This window comes from Natrix helvetica, assembly GCF_964273705.1.
Source record: "Natrix helvetica genome assembly, chromosome: Z".
In the NCBI taxonomy this organism is placed as follows: domain Eukaryota; kingdom Metazoa; phylum Chordata; class Lepidosauria; order Squamata; family Natricidae; genus Natrix; species Natrix helvetica.
This window is the reverse complement of record NC_138554.1, coordinates 48489614-48509662: the sequence shown is the minus strand read 5'-3', so window position 1 is coordinate 48509662 and position 20049 is coordinate 48489614. Positions and strand designations below refer to the sequence as shown.

General features: G+C 38.8%; 1 protein-coding gene across 9 annotated transcripts in view; it reads left to right on the top strand.

Moving 5' to 3' along the window:
- The window catches only part of THRA (thyroid hormone receptor alpha), a 149912-nt gene that overhangs the window by 115833 nt on the left and 14030 nt on the right, over positions 1-20049 (top strand). For all 9 annotated transcript variants that reach the window (XM_081931853.1, XM_081931852.1, XM_081931851.1 and 6 more), the window contains 2 exons: positions 8392-8453; positions 17037-17137. In XM_081931853.1, the coding sequence (XP_081787979.1) occupies positions 8392-8453; positions 17037-17137 (163 nt within the window). The remainder of the gene's footprint in view (positions 1-8391; positions 8454-17036; positions 17138-20049) is intronic.

The following is a 20049-nucleotide window of genomic DNA, read 5'->3' as shown; positions in this document are numbered from 1 at the left end:
AATTGGACATAATCCACTCGAGGTGTCCAGGACAAGGAATTTTACTGCTATTTGAAGCAACTTTGATTCTGTGATCCCTAAGAAACTGGATAGCATTCTTTAGCCTTTCTGTTCACCCATTTGCTTGTTAGATCCAGATCTCTCCTGGATGGCTAAAGCCACCCAAGAGATGACCTATGGTTGAATTTATGTGGTGATATTATGTGGTGAGTTTCTTTGAAGAGGTGATTCCCTCAATCTTGAAGGAAATGGGTGCGTTCTGTCCTCAAGAAAACAGACTTGAATCTTATCTTCGAGTCTCTAACCTTCCCTTTCTTGGCAACATGGTGGAAATGGTATTGGTCTCTAGCTCAAAAGGACCCTATAAGGATTATTTAGTGTAGTGATAGCATTGGTCTCTCGTTGATGTCCTGGGTCAAAGCTAAGATGGGTATAACGTATCTATTTTCATGTTTCTTAATCCCTCAGTGGCTTCCAGTATTGTCAATTGTTCAATCCTTTTGAACTGACCTTAGGATTTAGAGGTGGAAGGCACAATTTTGCAGTAATTTTCCTCCTTTCTCTATGATTGGCTTCAGTTGGTATTGGTAAGTAGGAGAGATCACATCTATGGACCCTCAGTTGTGAGGTGCTGCAGAGTTTGACACTTTTCTCCCCTTCTACATATCTGCATAAAACTGCTAAGTGAAGTCATCTACCAATTTTGGATCACATATCATTAATATGTGAATGATACCCAACAATCTTGACACTTGGCCAGCCAAGCAATGCATCAAAGTCCTAAGCCAATGTCTGGAAGCTATAAATGTCTGGAAAGGATTGTAAGGATTCAATTCTTACAAGACAAAGGGGCCTCCTGCGTCTAGAGGGATTCCATTGCTGATTCTCAGTAAGGTTGCAGCTCTTCATATGAAATTTGTGCACAATTTGGCTTTCTTCTTGGATTCTCAGCTCCTAGGCCCCCTTTGCCACAGGTCCAAAACTGTGGCAAAGGGAGCCTTCACACAAATACTTTCATGGCTTTTACTGGCCCTAGAGGACCTTGAGACTGTCACTTATGCCCTAGCCATGATTGGACTATTGCATCATGCTATTTATTGGTCTACCCTTAAGGACCATTCCAAAACTACAACATGTCCAGAATGTGGCAGCAAGGGCAGGGATATATCATGTTATGCCCATGTAACCCTTCTGCTTTGTGAACTGCACTGGTTGGCAGTTGGCTTCCATTTTCAATTCAAGGTGCTAAAGCCATTTCATGTCATAGACCTAACGATTTGATGCACAGCTTGTGTCCAGTTGTTCTTGGATGTCCAATTCCGTCTAATAGGGTGGGACATTGTCAATTAAACAATGTCATGTTACACAACCCAAGAAGCACACCTAATCTGTTGGGCATTTTGATTTCTGTCCTCAAAATTCACGTGGCTCCCATCCATATGATGCTTCAGGAAATTATTGAAGACTTGGTTGTTTTTCCAGGTCTTGAGAATAGGATGATTGTGGAGGTACTTTTTTATGGTTTTTTCCCCGTCAGAATGGTTATGGGTTTGGTTTGGGGATTTTGGTCTTCTGATTGGTGATAGTTTTCATATGCTGGCATAACGTGTCCTGAATTATTTAGGTTTTGAGCACCTAGTTCATTGATTAATTAACTAATATACACAAACACTAAGGAATAGGATTTGCTTACAAATTTGAGGTAAAATACTCTATTGTTCTTTGTTTTGTCCATCTGAGAAATCCGTTACTCTTTAGTTGTGTATCCTTCTTTCATAAAAGGGGAGGGGGCAGAGGTGGGTAGCTGCCGGTTCAGCCTGAATCAGCCGAACCGATAGTAGTGGTGGCAGGAGGCTCCGCCCACCCACCTGGATGCTTCTGCGCATGTGCGAGCGCGCACGGGAGTGCATCCAAACCAATAGTAAAGAAATTGGCAAGCCACCTCCGTGGGGGGGGGGGGCGGCGGCGCTGATTTACATTTTATTAAAATGAGTTTGAGCACCATAAAAAGAACTATTTCCACATAGGGTATTCTCTTCACAGCCATTATCTGAGCAATTATCACCTTATTTATTTATTTGATTTATGTAGCGTCCCATCCCAAAAAAGTGACTATATATGGATTGAATATCCAGTTTTCCATACTAGCTAATTGTGCAATGAGCGAACAGGTTTGGGTCTTCTTTGATAGACGCTGGTTATAAATACAGACATGTATTTGGGGTAGGGGGGAGGTAGTTACTACATATATATTTATCTTCTGTATTTATAACAAAACACTATTTTTTTTCTCTTCAAAATATGCATGGCACACAGGGTTGCCTTATCCATCCCATAGTAGCCATATAACAACAATTCTAAATCTAAGAGCTGTTGATCACTCAAACATCTTATTGAATTTTACATTCAGGGAAGATTTGAACTTGGCAACCAAAGCTCACTGTCTCAGTTTTAGCACACAAATATTTCAGATCAAAATCTCTTTCAAGCCTTTCTTTCTTCCCTTCCCACCCCTGGAGTTCACAGGGCTATTCTGCCTCTTTTCCTTCCCTAGAAGCAGGCGGTGCCCAGATCAAAACGATTTATTGCATTCCCTGCTCTTCCTCCTCTCCTCTCCAACCTCTCTGGGGAATCCCAAAAGCTATAAGAAAGAATCTCTGTGCCTTTCTTTCGTGTTCTGCTGCTGGCATATACTGTCCTCAGGTGCCGTCCTGGCCTCCTTTGCTGGCAGAGGGCCAAGCACTGTCATGCAAGCCGTTGTGAGGAACAGCCGAGAGAGCATAGTCTGGCACTGGTTCCAGGAACTCCTGGTACAAGCCGTGCCTATAAGCTTTACGTGGATGAGAGGACATCCTGTTGGGTGCTTTAGAAATGGGGAGGGGTATCAGTCTGGTCGTACCAGTCTTGCCTTCCCCCTCAACTTTGCAGTCACGATAGTCTTTTTTTAGAAGCTGCATTGTGTACATGCTGATATGTAATGTTTGCTCAAAGAGTGCACGTACACCCTGCCAGCCTGCGCTGCTTTGGGGCTGCTTCCCTGACAAACAGCTTTAATTCTCTCTCTCTCTCTCTCCCCCCCCCCCCATTTTTCTTTTTGCATATCCTGCTGCTATAATTCAAGCATTAAGCCTATATTCGGCTGGATATATATTTTTCTGTTGAAATGCCTGTGAGACAGATGTCCAAGTGCTGGTTCTTACCGCCGCATAAACCTGCATTGGGGGCTGGATCACTTTGTATTATAGATGGGAGCTAACATCACTAAGGGTTTCCATTCCATTTAACTATAAATATCCTCATGTAAACAGGTGTGCGTTTTTGGGAAGGGGGGTAGGGGCAAAATGAACCCATTTTCTCTTAAATATAACTTTTCATGCTAAGGGAGTATTTCTCTTAAGGAGAAGTATTAAATTGTGCAAGTTCCTCCCTGTTGTCTGAGTGGTACATTCCGAGCTCAGGCAAATAGTTATCTTGCTTGGGGTTAGACTAGAAATATGGGGAATCCTAGCAGAAAAAGAAATGAAACATGAAGTTATCTCTCAGATTCAATTCCTGAATCTAGGGTAAAATTGCTCTACCTAATAGGTAGTATTTTATAGGGAGCTTCGCTGCTGTTACCTTCTATTTCAAGCAATTCCTGGTATGGAAATCTCAAATAATATGTATCTTAAAAGAAACATATTCCAGGGTATAAAATTGGCACATATGGTTCTTCCCACCACAATTGTGATAGCCAAATCAAAGCAAATTGTGCTTCCACGTGATCAGTTGACACCGTGCTGCTGAATGAGAGCTATTTCTCATTTCTTGTAAATCCTTTTCAGAATAATTCATGCTCTAACAACCATTTGAGGGGCTTATGGCTATGTATTATTATTACTATTATCTATTGCTGCATCTTTCTTGCTCTTACTCCTCCTCTTGCTCCCAGGCATTTGGGCTGCATTTGATGCATTTATGTCTTGTTCCTAGGCTTTTATCTGTTACCACTTCATGGGACCTTTTACCTAAGGAGACCCACCTGAGTTCAGTCTTATTGGGTAATTTCAGAAATCACTAAAAACATTCCTCTCTGCCAAGTTTTTTAAAAAGTGTTTGCAAATAAGATGGGTTTTTTTTTTAAAAAAATTGAAGTGTATGAAATTACAGAAACGCAGAGCTCCCCCTTCCAATTCAGTACTTTATGAATATGTAGGTTGCAAAAAGGTCCAACAGGGTGTTCTCCTCACTCCGCCTTCTTCATTCCATTTAGCACCACAGCTTCCAATAAGATATCAACATGCAAATGAGAGAGCTTGGACTGGCAGATGATTGGTGGAGCTTCAGCTGAGGTCACCGTTTGTTGTTGTTTTTGATCTAGGCCAAAAAGGACATTTTGTCTTTGGAATTTATTTTGGAAGGAAAAGCTAGTGCAGAGACATGCATTTCTGCACACTTACTCACTCTGTTGGGGACGACAAACCCAGGCTATTTTATGAAGAAGAGTCTATTCCCTTTATAAGTTGTAATGACAGAGATTATAATCATAATAAGTCAAAAATTCACCCTCCTTCCATAGTTGTTAAAATCACCATGGTGGGGTGAGAGAATGGATACTAATGTCATGTCGAATTTCTAATTATAAATAATTATTATCATACTTGTGTTTTGCTCTGCATAACGTTTCTCACAGTAAAATATTCATAATAAACAGATAAAAGAAAATGCTCATACTGGCCTGTAGCAACCAACACCTGCATTGCTGCATTCTGGAGCAGTTTAAATTTCTAAGTGTTCTTCAAAGGCGGTCTCATATTAATCACATTGTAATAATCTTGACAAGTGGTGATAACAGTGTGAATTAACCATTAGGAGGTCTTTGTACTTCAGGTAAGCCTACAGCTTGTATACCAACCATTGCTGCAGAAAGGTCCCCTGGCTCTGGCTTCCACCTGACCATCAAGCAGTAGCTGCAGACTCAGAAGGATCCCAGAGTCATAGACCGGCTCTTTCAGGAGTGGTGCTGCCTGTCAAATGACAATTCCAAAGATGTCACTCAGTGAAAACAATGCAAACCCATTCAACTTGTTACATGTCATCCAGACCAGAGGTGGTATTCAGCAGGTTCTGACCAGTTTTGGAGAACCGGTAGCAGAAATTTTGAGTAGTTCGGAGAACCGGTAAATGCCACCTCTGACTAGCCCCGCCCCCATATATTCTTTACCTCCCGAGTCCCAGCTGATAGGGAGGAAATGGGGATTTTCCAGTATCCTTCCCCTGGAGTGGGGAGGGAATGGAGATTTTACAGTATCCTTCCCCTGCTATGCCCACCACACCACGCCCACCAAGCCACGCCCACAGAACCAGAAGTTTAAAAAAAATTGAATCCCACCACTGATCCAGACCCTTCACAGACTTCAGATATAAGATTTCAACAAAATGTCATTTGCTGCTTGGGCAACAAACTACCCAGAAGTTTCATGTAAGTATAAAAAGCAGAGGAGACGAACTGATCCATGCAGCATTCCACAAAGAGCGACTCCTTGGTTACTCTGCCATCCCCTACCTGGAGTGGAACTGTTCATTGAAGAAAGGGCAGAAGTATAGGTTGTCCTTTCTTAGCAATAATTGGGACTGTAAACTCATTTGCTAAGCAACGTAATTATAAGGCATGTTATCATGTAATTGCACCAACTTATGATAGTGGTTGCAGCAGTCCCAGTTTCTATCATCAGGCAAATTCTGAGCAGTCACAGCATCCCCCAGTCAAGAGATTACCATTTATAATCTCCTGCTGGTTTCCCCATTGAATAAAACTTGAAATCCTTTGTCTTAGTCAACACTTATGTATTTTAGATGGCATCCAGGCTTCATCTTTGTAGCTTTCTTATTCTGGAAAATAATTTCCTCCCTTGCCCTCAATCCTGTTGAAACTGAGATGGGGAGAGAGCAATATTAGGAGCTAAGCTAGTATAATTATGAACACAGCTGGATAAATTCATTTTTTTCTTTTGTACAATTGTGTCTAATTTTAAGAGACAAGTTCCTGCAATTTCCTTGGCAAGATTTTTCAGGAGTGGTTTGCCATTGCTTCTTTTCTAGGGCTGAGAAAAAATGGCTGGTCCCAGGTCACCCAGCAGGTTTCATGTCCAAGGTGGGGCTAGAACTTCCAGTCTCCCAATTTTTTAGTCTGATGCCTTAATCATACATCAAACTGCCTCTCTGGTTTCATATAGCTCAATCTAGTATGAGAAATTCATGCATTTACTTTACCTTTTGCTTTCTTTCCCCAAGGAAATTCAAGGCAGCTTATAGAGGAATCTGCCTTCATTTTATCTTCATATCAACTCAGTGAGATAGTTAGGTTAGAAGAGAGTTACTAACTCAATATACAAAGAGAATTTCTTTAACCAATAGCAGATTTCAGTCTGGTTAGTTTAACATCTTAACCTACTACACCATACTAATTCTTTGAAACACTAAACTCTTTACAATGAAAACTATAAATTCTGTCCCTTGTCTAATTTTTGCTAAGAATATTCAATTTTTTGGTGGTCCTATTAATTGGATTTAGGAAGATTTCACTCAATACGGTGGAAAGAACCTGTTGAGTAAAATGTTTCCAATGGATCATCCCTAGGGTTGTTAAGTAATGGCTCTTGATAGATTAACTTGCTGGCCTTTATATTAGGAAATAATGCACCGGACACAAATTCCTTGTGTGTCTAATCACACTTGCCAATAAAGAATTCTAATGCACAGGGTCTGATAATTTGAAATAATTAAAAGCCAGATTTTCACTGGATTGTGGGCATGTAGGTGTTCCTATTTACAGGAAGTCCTTGATTTTTTACTACAGTTGGGACCAGAATTGCCATTGCTAAGCAAGGCAGTTGGTAAGTTAGCACACCCAGTTTTACGATCTTTTTTTTCTCACAGCTAAGTGAACCCACTGCAATTGCTAAATCAGTCAAGTGGTCATTAAGGAAATTCAGCTTCTCCCATTTGACTTTGACTTTTTTGAAGTCAACTGGAACTGCTGCAAATGGCAATCACATGACTGTGGGATGAGGCAGCCTTCATAAATACATGCCAACTACCCAAATTTTAATCGTGTAACTGTACAGATGCTATCCAACTGTTTTATACGGCCGTAAGTCACTTTTTCCAATGCTCTTGTAACTTCAAATGGACAGCTAAATGAATGGTTATAAATAAGGAGTACCTGTATTTTATTATTAAAATAAGTACATATTTTGCAGAGAAATATACTTTATATTTTATTAATAAAAATTCATTTTTCTTAAGAATATTCTGTCTACATAAAATTTTAATCTCAGTCATACATGCATACAAATATCATTGTGTGTGTGTGTATTCTAAATTCCATATTAGCGCGCACATATATATATATGAAATTTAGAATACATCTGGAACGCCTTCCACTCATCTGTTTTCATTATGTATTACTAGCAATTTATAACTACCTTTAATTTGGCTTTCCCAAAATACTGTTAATTAATTAATTTTAAATTAATAAAGTATACCATCCAAGCTTAACAATACAAATTAAATACACATACACAAAATATCGAGTATGCTTCCAAATGTGTAGCTGAATTGGGACTATTTTTTTCTTTTGATAATAACAGGAATTTTCAATGTTTCATGAATTTTTCCTCCTCCCTTTCGTAGACACCTACATTTTAGCTGCCAAAAGGATTTATGTAGCTTTACATCTTTCTTTCTACCATATTTTTTTGCTTCAGCAAGGTATTATCTTAAGGCAGAAGATTTCAACTAGGCCAATTAACTTTGGATAGGTTATGTCATTAAGTCCTAACCTACACTAAAAGTTGTCACAAGGTTGAATGGAATTATCACCCTGAGCTTTTTGGGCAAGTGTAAAGCTATCATGACAACCTCTCACTTCTTTTTAGGGCAGCATAGATCTCGGTTCAAGAAGTATAACCTGGATTGAGTTGGTTTAGCTTCCTTTAAGCGATCACTGGTAATTTAACTTCCCTTTTTTAATCTCCTGCATATAGTCCATATTAGCTTGAGGTGAGAACAGTGTAGCAGAACTCTTCCTTGTGCAAAGGATAGCATGGAAATCTTGGCCGTCAAGGGGGTTAGCCATGCATATGTGCATTGAAACATCTTCCCAACTACTTTATCACTTCTGCTCTTCTCAGATAAGTCCCCTTATACTGCTCACACCTCCTGATTTCTTAAAGGGTGTAGGATAATGGAAATGCTACACCATGAAGAAAAAGGGTGAGCTGAGCTCTGGTAATTTGGGAAAGTTTTGAGGCAGGGGGATAAGGTTTCAGCAGGTGAGCAAGAAAGATAAATTGAACGTGTAAAACTCCAAATTTCTGACTGATTCTCCCCTTTCTCTCTTCTTTGAAGGTGGCCGGATGGGAAACGTAAAAGAAAAAGCAGCCAATGTTCGGTGAAAAGCAATATGTCAGGTAAGCATCTCTCCCAAGCTTGCCAGCGCTCAGAATTTTCAGATCAATGTGCTTATCTCTTCTGTGATACTACAAGACAGTACATTTCCTTGTAGTCCTGCCAGCAGGATATTGAGGAAGTGACTCACTTTTTAGGATTCTTTCCTTTTTGTAGGAACGGGACTTTTACTTAGTAGAAAAGGATCACATCCAAAGATGACAGCATTTTGGGATAACTACAGGATGGTATGGGTTGTTCTGTTTTTCCACTGTCCTAAGCCAGCAGGAAAAGCATATAATGCCGTATCCAGCTGATAGTCACAGGTCGGTTTGGCTTTGTCAATTACAAATTGGGAAGATCTGGCATTACCATTTGTAAGTCTTTTTATGGGGATTTGCAAATCTCCATAAAGAATTAAGGGGACAGGATCTCCGTTAGCTTCCTATCTTGTACTCAAGCATATATTTGAAATTCCCCTTAGATCACATCATTAATTAGACTTTAGTAGCAGAACAGTTATTCCAACAGAGTCTTCTTAAAAATGCATATTTGCTTATTTATGTATTTATTTATATCAGGTCTTTATTATTTTTATAAATAACTCAAGGCAGGGATCATATCTAACACCCCTTCTCTTTATTTTCCCCACAACAACCTTGTGAGGTGAATTGGGCTGAGCGATTGGCCCAAAGTCACCCAGCCAGTTTTCATGCCTAAAGTGGGATTAGATCTCAAAGTTCCTGGATTCTAACTTGATGCCTTAACCATTAGACCAAACTGGCTCTCAAAGTTGTTATTATACTTATATAACAGAGTGTTGATATTCCAGAGGATTGGAGAAATAGGAGAAATTAAAGGACTAGTGGGAAACCTGCTTTGATAAATTGAAATAAAACAATATCCCCAAAATATTATCCAACTTTGACTTGAACCTATTGAGGAAGGTTGGTTTTTTTTTTTTTTTTTGATGTTTTTCACTAGTCCAGAAAAGGCAGTCATGGGGCAGCTCAGGATATCGGATGTCAAATGGCAAAGCCTGCAATAGGAAGATAAACTACTAAAGAACTGGGGGCGGGATTCTAAAGGTGAGGCCACAGTGGGTCATGGGGCAAGAGGGAATCACATGGTGGACTGGTGGATGTGAAAGAATGCCAGACCATATTTTTCCCTCTTTGTGTGATTTTTTTTCACCAATCCCTGCTTAGCCTCCATCTTGCAAGGCCTGGCCACAATCTATTTTTTTTAAAATCTCCCTCTTATTAAAATATGCTCTTCAACACTTTACTTTCAGTTCTTGAGAGTTTTTTTTTAAGTGATGCAGCAGCACGGCAATAGTTTTGCTACCAGGAGGGATATACTCTTGGTCTTGTGAGAGAGATGAATAGGATCCAGTTTTTAGCACTTACAGTTTAGTTTAGCTTTTGCATTAATTCACCCATTAGCAATGTGGGTTTTTTTATTTTTTAAATAGAGGCTAAACGAAGAATATAAACCAGAATTTCCCAATCTTGGTAACTTTAAGACTCATGATCTTCAACTCCCAGAATTCCCTAGTCAGCTTTGGAACATATTTATTTCCATGTTTATAGCTCTGAAGAGGTGTGTACATGTGAGATACATATTAGCAATAACATTTTTCATTCTTTTCTCATAAAAATAAAAAAAGTAGATGTGATTATTTCCTATTCATAGACGTTTGCTATTTGGATAAACCACATTAAAGAAAACTCTTTTCATAAGGGTTTAGCAGATTTGTTACCTTTTACCTGGCATTGCTTTAATTCAGCAATTGCCAAATGGAAAGACACTAAAAGGTAACAGTAAAGGTTCCCCTCGCACATATGTGCTAGTTGTTCCCGACTCTAGGGGGCAGTGGTCATCTCCGTTTCAAAGCCTAAGAGCCAGCGATGTCCGAAGATGTCATGTGGCCGGCATGACTAAATGCCAAAGGCGCACGGAACACTGTTACCTTCCCACCAAAGGTGGTTCCTATTTTTCTACTTGCATTTTTTACAGGCTTTCGAACTGCTAGGTTGGCAGAAGCTGGGACAAGTAATAGGAGCTCACTCTGTTACGTGACACTAGGGATTTGAACCGCTGAACTGCCAATCTTTCTAATCGATTAGCTCAGCCTCTGAGCCTATGGAAAGACACTACAGTGCATATAGAATGACCTATATATAAAAAGAAACATACAAAAGAAACAAGGCTAGGAAAAGAGGCAGAGAGCCCCTATATCTGTACTAAAAAGGTTCTTGATTTTCTTTCATATCTTCCTGGAATCTGCAATTTGAGTTAGTTTCCTCTTTAGAAAATATTTCCCAGATTTCTCTACAGAGAATGAGTATTGTGTTTAAATTAATAATGTATCTGCCAGGGGACAGCAGAAAGGAAGCAGATCTGGCTTCTTTTATCTGTGAGGAGACTTAGGGTCAAAAGGAGGCTACAGCAGGACTAAGACCAACCTGACTTCATTCCTCAGACAGAGAACTGCTGTCTGTCTTGCTCTATTTCAGTTCTTTCCTCATTCTTTTCATTTTATGTTCATCAGCTTTCAAAACTTCAGGAAGAGATTATCCTGACTTTTAATCTATCTACAGCACATGGAAAATTTATGAGCTTGGAAAGTTTGTGATTAGAAAATAAATCATAACACATAAGACTATTATTTTTATGAGTATTCTGTGTACTCTCCTTTAACTTGATTGGCCTACAACTCTCATAATACCTCAACATGACTGGAAGCTTTGCTTGGGGGAAGATGTGTGGAACTTACAGTTACACCCATCAGTTTGTGGCTCTCTTAGAGACTGCATGTCCTTTTGATTTACAGGTAATTCTCGTTCAGCAGCTCGTTTAGCAATCATTCGCGGTCAAAGTGATGATGAAAAAGTAATTTTGCGACCAGTCTTCACATTTATGACCTCCAGATGTCTGTAAAGCAAAGAAAAGATGAATTAAGATCATAATTGCAATATCACTTAGTGACTGCTTCATTTAACAGCCAAGCTGCCAATCTCATTTGTCAGTCTTACTAGATAGTCCTGAAAGGAAACACGACTAGATGACCTAATTATACTTTATTGTAAAGCTACATTAACACAATCTTGCAAGTCTGAAACTGTAAATCTCCTACCATCTCTTTTACAGCCCAAGAATTCTCTTCTGAGCCTCTTGTCTTTCTCTTATCCGACTGCTCCCTAGGCAGCATCTCTTGGCCCTGTCTCCCAACGTCTTTCTCACATAGATTGCAGAACAATCTGCATTTGTTTGAGATGCAAGACCAAAATCTTGCCCTTGGAAGCCTTCTTTAATTTACCAGATTAAAACAATATCTTTTATCAGTGTTTGCAAAATATGCAAACAATGCACAAAATTTCTTGAGATGTGCCTATATGGTTGTAACCTTTGACATTTTTTTCTTCACTGTTCAGTTGTTAATAATCTTCAAATCATATGTAATATATATGGACTTAGTTCCTGTAATATATATATATATATATATATATATATATATATATATATATATATATATATATATATATATATATATATATATATATATATATATATATATATATATATATATATATATATATATATATATATATATATATATATATATATATATATATATATATATATATATATATATATATATTACATTACAGGAACTAAGAACATATTAAATGAAATAAGAGAATGTTAAGCCTGTAGTACGGACTGTATTGCTTCAGAAGCAGTTTAAAGTGTCATCCTTTCGCATGTTCAAACATTCCTTCTAGATAAAAAGTATAGCAAAGGGGCTACACTTGAACTGTTGTTCCTAGTTAGCTTTCTGTCTGCTGGTATTTTGGTTTCCATCATCTGTATTTTGTAATTTAGTTGACTAAAACCGTAGTCAGTTTTGGGTCAGGTTCTGGAGTTGTGGAGTGGGTGGAAGTACGAAGTAAAATCCAAACAGAGTGATTGTCTACTGTGCTCAAGCTATATCCTCAGTAATTGAAGTAATGAAAGCTTACAAATTCTGCGCAAGCCAAAGAGAACTGTAAAGTTTAGGATTGCTGCAGTCCTGCTTTAAACAAACAGATGAAAACACTATGTGTGTGGGTGTGCATACCAATCTTATTAGAAGTAAGAAGCACTTGGAGAACAAAATGAGGTCCTTCCAAATTGCCCCAAATTCCTCTGAAAAATCATTTATTTAAGAACTTTTAAAAATTATTGGTAACTTTGCAGCTTAAATATATTATGAGTTGTTGAGTTAGGAAAGGTGCAAGAGGTAATTTTAAACCAGTCATAAAATTATTTGCTTATTTAAATTTATTGATTATCCAAGTCCAGCGGACAGTCATTATTTGAGATAATGATTAAACCACCTTTCATTTATATTTATCTCCCCACAAAAAATTAATAGAAGAATGAATGAGTCTAAAGGTAAAGATAAAGTTTTCCCTGTCAGTCATGTTCAATTGTAGGAAACAGTGCTCATCTCCATTTCTTGGCCAACATACTGCAACGCTTCATGGATGGCTGTTAACCTTCCCATCCAAGTGGCACCTATTCATCTACTTGCATTTGCATGCTTTCAAATGGCTAGTGAGGGCAGGAGATGGGGCAAGTAATGGGAGCTCACCCAGTTGAATGGAGCTCAGGTCTTGAACCTGAGCTGTCAGCTCTCCTACTGCCAAGCTCAGCGTCTTTAACCGCTGAGCCATCACTCAGGTTAAATAGAATCTTCTATTGTGTTATTTGCATGATGATATCATGATGTTCATAACATCACTTATGCCACTTGCCCTAAACAGTCAGTCATGCTGAAGTGAGGAGTTTTTAGATGTAATGTACTAAATTAAATGTATCCAATTGAATGGAGCCAATAAATGCTAAGTAGAATTACGTATGATCACACTCCTTTTAAAAATACTTAAAATAAAACAATTAGAACAGAACAGAAGATGTGGTTGATCTTTCTTTTGTGGATGTTCTAGCATCTCCTGTTTTCACAGTGTAGAGTGTACATATGTATATTTTGTGGCCTAAAGATATGCACCCAATTGTACTTGCAAACTTCCCTTTGATCGAAAACTATGATAAGAATTTCTGATTGTGGGGAAGTTTATAAATAAATTCAGCTAAACATAAAATGGTTTTTGGAGCTGCTTATGGATAACAGGGAAAAAGCTTGCACCTGCAACTTTATAATCATTTGTCTTTTAATATTTGGAGAACTTACATTTGTTTGTTTGTTTGTATCCTAGCTTTATTATTTTTACAAATAATTCAAAATGGCAAACATATCCAGCACATCTTCCTCATTTTGGGTTTGGCTCTCCTTCTTGACAAATGATTGAAGAAAGCTGTCTAACTGCTTTTGTATTCTCAAGTATTAAAAACATATTCCGCAAGCCACTTTTCACTTAAAAAAAGACTTGCCAAAAGTTTTTTTTGAATTGGAAAACAATCTGCTCCAAACTTTCTCTTTCTGTTTTGGAGAAATGAGGATGAAGAAGCTATATTAGTGATAACATAGCTTCCAGTCAATCAGAGACTGCAAATAGAGGTAATCCTCGACTTATGACCACCGCTTGTTAAATAAATTGTGCCCAATTTTATGACCTTTTCCCCATGATTGTTAAGTGACTTACTGCAGTTGTTAAGTGGATCCTGGGGCTATTAAGAGAATCCGGTTTCTCCATTATATGTTGATTTTGCTTCTTAGAAGCCAGCTTGGAAGGTCCTAAATAGCTATTACATATCCCAGGCAATGCAACTCTGTTAAATACATACCTGTTGCCAAATGCCCAAATTGTGATAATATGACTGGGATTGCTGAAATGGTCATAAAGGCAAAGTTTGGTCACAGTTCACTTTTTTCATTACCATTGTGACTTTGAATGGTCTCTAAATGAATTGTTATATGTTGAGTACTACCTGTACTCATGCTATTGTCTTACAAAACAGATCTATTTTGTAGGTGATCATCTTACAAGCCACCCTTTATAAATACAAGATCATTGTGTTTTCCTGTCCTTAAGGGGTGGGGGGTGGCATTACAAGTGATTCTCAATCTATCTGGGAAGATTTCCATAAGACTTTATTGCTTTTATGCATTCCAGAGATTTAGAAAGTGGGCCAGAACAGAAAATGGAATTTCTTCTTTTCCTGAAAGTTATTTGTCTTAATACCAAAACCAAAAATGACCAGATTAAGCTCTGAGAAAGGATTGCCAGAACTGTTTCTTAGGGCTGTAGGTGTATAACAGAGCACGGTTTGCTTGCGAAAGACTGAATGCTTTTTCTCGGGCATATCCACACCGGATCGTTACTTAAACGGTAGCACATTTTTTTGATCAATATTGACAATATAGACTAATAAAATCACTTCATGTGACAACTGTCAATATTCCATCTAAGTGTTTTTCAAACTTGATAAATTTAAGATGTGTGGACTTCAACTCCCAGAATTCCCCAGCCAGCATGCTTCTCTAAGGACTTTCATTTGGAAGTGCTTTGATCAATTTACTTACTAAATTATATATATATATATATATATTTGTCATTGGGAAATTATAAATACCCAAGATGAAAAAATGATATTCCTTTACTAATAAAATAATATATTTGTCAAGATATAATGCTATATCATTACATGGCCATTATGAAACTATTAAATATATTTTATTACACCTAAATTTGATTCAGTTATATTTTTTCTATAAGTTTGCTAATGCAAATTTGTTTTTATTATACTGTTCGTTATCAGCTCCACCTTCTTCTGCCCCATACACACAATTTTCAGTATTTGATTCAATTTTGTTTATGGGAATGCGTATATCTGCTTATTGGAAAAATACATGCAAACTTCCATGTATATCTCTAGGAATATGTTCATTAGGCATTTTGAATTGGCAGTAATTCCATTGTGAACAAAGTGGCATGTTTGTGTGACATCTACATGTGAACTATAGGTGCTGGTGGTTAGTTGGGAAGTATGTATTTTATATATTAAAGGATGCCCAATATGGAAAGTGTAATGTGAGAATCAGCTCTCAGCCATTTCTAGGAATCAGAGAAGTTCGTTCATACAGCAGTAAATACGTAATAGATATTAATAGCATGCTCGTTTGAGAAGAGCATGAAGTTTCTTTTCAACAAAGACCCACATAATCAGAGTTGAGTTGTGCGCCCACACACAAAGTTTCAAGACATGTATGCAGTCCTTGAACCTTTTGTATATGCTGAGTAAAACCATGGAGCTCTATTAAGAAAACATCCTGCAGCTATCTGTGCATTCTTTAACCCTTCCCCACTTTAATTTCAGAGAAGGGGCCTCAGGGGAAATAGCAGGCAAAACAGAGGGAGAGACAGGAAGCAGGCAGAGAAAGACTGGAGAACAGATTGAAAAAGTAGGGAAGTCAAAATGACTGGGGAAAGGACCATAAGGTACAGTAGTGGGAAGCCACTGCCTGAGGAAGAAAGGAGCACTGAGCACTGCCTGCCAAACCAAAAAGTTTTGTTGGCTGGAGGATTGCACATCTTTACGGCCAAACTGGTCGAGCCCAAAACTGAATGGGAAGCCTTCTCAGCCAAAGTCAAGAGAGGTTCTGTGCTGTTGGTACTAAGAATAAATTTAAGTGAAAGGGATGTAGAGATGATGGGACAAGAAGGCCAAAAATGAAAGGTTGATGAAAGGTAATTTATTATTGGCTATTTCTCAGGCAATGAAAAATTAGATTCCAGCTTCTATAGTAAGGCTGTATAGTCTACTTTCCTGTGACTTCCCTACCTGTGGCTATGATTTCCACAATGGTAGGGGAGTGGGAGTGGGTGAGTAGGGATTGGAAGAGGGCATTGTTATTTCCTATTGATGGGAAAAGTCAAGGTTATAGAAAGGGGGTGGAGTAATTAGCAGGGCCGATCATCATGCCTGCTTCTTCTTTTCTTTGCCTAGAGACAAAGGGCCTTTTATGGTTATACATGTGGTTATGTTTTTCTCTGCTCTTTATCACAATTTCAAGAAACTTTAGGGGTGGGGTGGGGGGAGTATTTCAGAAAGATTTGGAGCAAGCCAGGCCTTGCCCCTGCCTCTGTCACCCAGTCAGGAAGTAGGACTTGAACAGCCTTGTAGACTCTACTCGGAGGGAAGATGGGCCATGGAAAAGCCTCCACCTTCTGCCTGTTGTTGACAAAGCAAGGGGGTTTTTGTATCCTGACATTCTTCTAAGGCACTGCAAAGTAGCAAATTTAGCTGCTTGTCCTTCTTAAGTGATGTTATATTGAGCTTTAAATGATTTTGTTCTCATTTTGTAAAACACAAGAGAACCTGAACTGTCTTACAAAACGATTCCTAAGTTTCAGCTTTAAATAAATATAGTGGGAATGAACACTTTACGTAAACTTTATGTTCAAAGGACAAATGTATTTAAATAACAGATATTGGTAAGTAGTCACAAAGGAGTAGTTGTTGCTGTCTTGCTCTGTTTCTCTATGGAGTGTGAGTGATGGGCAAGAATGCTTTCTAGTCTACTTCAATAGTCTTAACCTCTTGCAGCTGCTGTTTCATCTTTCCAGCTTTGACCTCTTGGCTGCTTTCTCCTACAGGGTACATCCCTAGCTATTTGGACAAAGATGAGCAGTGTGTTGTATGTGGAGACAAAGCCACAGGATACCACTACCGCTGTATTACCTGTGAAGGCTGCAAGGTAAAAAATGCTTGAATAGGTGTGTCTCAACCAAGGGCCTTCCACATCTGCACCTGATCACAGCAGCAATACAGCCCAGCGACCTTCCCCCCCCCTCGCCCCATATCCTTCTGACATTGCTTTCACCTGAATCTCAAGTCACACCCAAGGCAGCTTAAAATCATCCTCAGTGTATAGTAATGCTTTGCTCTTTAAACAGTCAATAGGTTGTGATAGTTTTACCATGAGCCCAATCTGACAGTGACCATTCAGTTGGTGCTGCAGTCAAGGGACCCTCTGGGATTAGGAACTTTTGGTCACTTGGGCTGTTGCAGGCATGCCTCTTACTCTCCAGCCCTTTGGTGCTGTCTTCCAAGTTCAGTCAGGCAGTATGAGTATCCTTATTCTTTCAAACTTATTGTTCCCAATTTCAGAGACTTGGATCAGCCTGATGGTGAAGCAGAACAGAGGTTTCTCTTTGCTGTTTCGTGATGCAATTCATCCAGTGCCTGTCAGTTGTTTGGGCTAACAGAATAACAGAGTTGGAAGGAACCTTGACGGTCTTCTAGTCCAATTCACTCCTCAAGCAGGAGTCCCTGCACCATTTCAGACAAATGGTTGTCCACTCTCTTCTTAAAAGCCTCCAGTGATGGAGCACACCCACAACTTCTGAAGGAAAGCCGTTCCACTGATTTATTGTTCTCGCTGTCAGGAAATTTCTCCTTAGGTCTAGGTTGCTTCTCTCCTTAATTAGTTTCCATCCATTGTATCTTGTCTTACATTCTGGTGCTCTGGAACATAGGTTGACCCCCCTCTTCTTTATGGCAGTCCCCCAAATATTGGAATACTGCTATAATATCACCCCTAGTTCTTTTGCATACAAGTTTCACAGGGTTGCATACAGGTTTAGCACTCTTCAAAAATATTGCTAGACTTAATGTTCAAATGGAGCTACATTCTTAGTTGATAACCATGCTGACTTAGAATTCATTTCCACAAATCCCAAGCAGTTTACTCTTCTATCAAAACTTACTTCTTTCCTTACCAACGTCATCTATATTGAGAGTGATTAGTAGATGTTTTTCTACTAGCTGGTGACATTAGGTAGGAGAGGAGGGAAACAAAGCTTGGGATATCAATTCATCCTTATTCTGAACGTGTCTGCAAACTATAAATAAGACCAGTGCCATTTGCTAACAGCATGTCTATGACAGGATATACTAAATTTTATGCCATTATAATTTTTTGCTAGCTCAAGAAATGGTATGTGACACTTCAATACGGCTGTGAAAAATTCCTACACCTTCGGTACTGGTGGTCCTCAACAAACAACCATTTATTTAATGAATGTTAGAAGTTAACAATGGCACTGAAAAAAATGACTTATGACTTATGGACTTTGTGACTGGTCCTCACACTTATGACTTGCAACATCCCCATGGTCACATGATCAAAATTTGCACACTTGCCATGTATTTATGATGGTTTCAGCTTCCCTGGGTCATGTGATCACCATTTGTGACTTTCCAGGCAGCTTTCAACAAGCAGCTAAGTTAGATTTGCTTATTAACATCCATAGATTCACTTATCATCTGAAGTGATTCACTTAAAAATCGTGAAAAGATGTCATAACATCAGGTAGAACCCAACAACTGCCTTGTTTAGCAATGGAAATTTTGGTTCATAAGTCAAGGACTACTTGCACCTTGAATTAACTCACTTCAGAAAAATTAATTATGTGAATAGTTCTGCTGCATTAGGTAAATCATCCCAAATATTTTACATGGCATCACACTGTTTCTTCTGCAGAGAGTAATGTGGGTTATTTGGCCACTTGATTGCTAGCTCAAAAACTTTTTATGAATTCTCCTCACTTGATCCGTGTATGTTATGCCTGCTTGCCATCTCTATTTCCTATCACCAAGTGGCCAAATTAAGGGATAGAGATACTAATTTGCTTACAATGTTATATCCCAAAGGGGCTTTTTCAAGAGGCAACTGGACTTTCTGGGTTTCCTTTGAAGAAGTTTTGCTTCTCATCCAAGAAGCTTTTTCATCTCTAACTGGATGGTTGGGAATGGAAGGATTTATACTCCTTGCAGACAGCTGGTCATTTGCATTCTTTTAGCAAGTCATTAAGGCCACCTGCATGTTTAACTGTGTCATCCCGGGGAAGCCACCCCATGCATATATGGAGTCCCCAAAATCCACAAAGAGGGAACTCCACTCAGACCAATTGTCAGCAGAATCAACTCTGTCACCTACAACATTGTCAAAACTCTAACCACCTTATTAGCTCCTCTAGTTGGCAATACCATCCATCACATCAACAATTCACAGGATTTCGCCAGCAAGATTTGGAAATTAAAACTGGACCCGAATGAGACCAACGTTTCCTATGATGTGACTTCTCTGTTCAACTGCATTCCAACTACCAAAGGTGTCAGGGTAGTGAAAAAATGACTGCTACAAGACAGCACCCTAGGTGACAGAATCAACCTCAGCTCAGACCACTTTTGTGCCATGCTGGACCTCTGTTTGACCCGTACATATTTTAAATACAGTGAAGATTTCTACAGACAGAAACACGGCTGTGCCATATATTCATTGTGTCCCACATTGTGGTCAATCTCTACATGGAAGAGGTAGAAACTAAAGCCCTAGACTCCTCAGGAATTCCACCCACTCACTGGTATAGGTATGTGGATGATATTTGGGTCAAAATCAAAACACATGAATTGGAAGCATTCACCAGATACATCAAATTCACACGGAAAGATGTTAAGGAAAATAGACTAGCCTTCATGGACTGTGTAGTACACATTAAGGAAGACAGAAGCCTTAACATTGAAGTTCATAGGAAACCCACCCACAAAGATCAATATTTACATTTTGATTTCCACCACCCACTGGAGCACAAAATGGAAGTCATC